General features: G+C 39.4%; 1 protein-coding gene across 1 annotated transcript; it reads left to right on the top strand.

Annotated features, from left to right (window-relative positions):
- On the top strand, nt 1–490 carry LOC118740733 (26S proteasome non-ATPase regulatory subunit 14; the record flags this gene model as incomplete). The annotated part of the gene is given in 2 exon segments (XM_036472391.1): nt 1–108; nt 171–490. Coding segments are annotated over 2 exon segments (270 nt in total), but the record flags the coding sequence as incomplete, so codon positions are not given.
- Nucleotides 491–1,024: the final 534 nt, after the last annotated feature.

Here is a 1,024-nt window from a genome sequence, read left to right as displayed (position 1 = left end):
AAAAAATCATGGAAAGATGGTCTCACCTTGGCTGACTACAATGAACATTGTGCGATCAATGAGAGTACAGTACTGGAAATGCTTGAGTTAGCTAAGAATTACAACAAAGTAAGAGAGTATAAATCTTACAACTATTTGTTAATTGCTCATTAAATTAAATTTATTTTCAGTCGCTCGAAGATGAAGAGAAAATGACCCCAGAGCAACTAGCCATCAAAAATGTCGGTAAACAAGACCCCAAACGGCATCTGGAGGAAAAAGTCGACAAGGTTATGCAAAATAACATTGTGCAATGCCTGGGCGCCATGCTCGATTCAATTGTATTTAAGTAAGCCGTTTTGTTCATTTTGCATTTGACTTGAATTATACACAAGAGCATAAAACTAAAAGCTGAACTTAACAGTTCAACAAACTAAGCATTACTGTATTTTTTAAAATAACAAATCGTAAATTAAATAAAACATGTAGAAATGCTTTCATATTTGACCGATTTAGACGACTTTTTAAGGAAGCGGAAAATGTTAGAAATCAAATTTTAGTTCCCACTTCAAAATTATGTGTCCGTCGCTTGCAAGTTTGCGATCAATTATATTTAATCTGATGGTATTCAAAATAAATGGCAGCTGGTTCTAAAAGTGAATCGGGGAGTTATAGAGGTGAGTTAGAGCTTGACTTGTTTCGAAATATGAGTAGCTTCTAATTTAAACTTAGTACCTTAGCTTTTACTATTAGGCGGTGTAGTGGTAAGCAGTGCGTGCTACCATTCCGCACAACACAATGCTCTGCAAGCAGCTTCTTGTTGGGAGCCATAGACGTGGTCACCCAAATAGGCAACTGCTTGCAGAAGAGCCCTCGCCCAGGCACGTCAGGAGACATCTCTACGAACTGACGGACGAAGTTCAGAGGTTCATTGAACGACCTCTGGACCCGTCAGCTTATTGACAGGCCCTGAACGGTATTCACAGGGAGTCAGTCTCGAGTTATGTAGACTCCAGACCTGTGAATGCCGTTCTAGGCTCACAAC

This window comes from Rhagoletis pomonella, unplaced genomic scaffold, assembly GCF_013731165.1.
Source record: "Rhagoletis pomonella isolate Grant_MI unplaced genomic scaffold, Rhpom_1.0 Rhpom_scaffold_00006, whole genome shotgun sequence".
NCBI lineage: Eukaryota > Metazoa > Arthropoda > Insecta > Diptera > Tephritidae > Rhagoletis > Rhagoletis pomonella.
The sequence above is the reverse complement of the archived record's forward strand: the minus strand, read 5'-3'. Positions and strand labels throughout refer to the sequence as shown.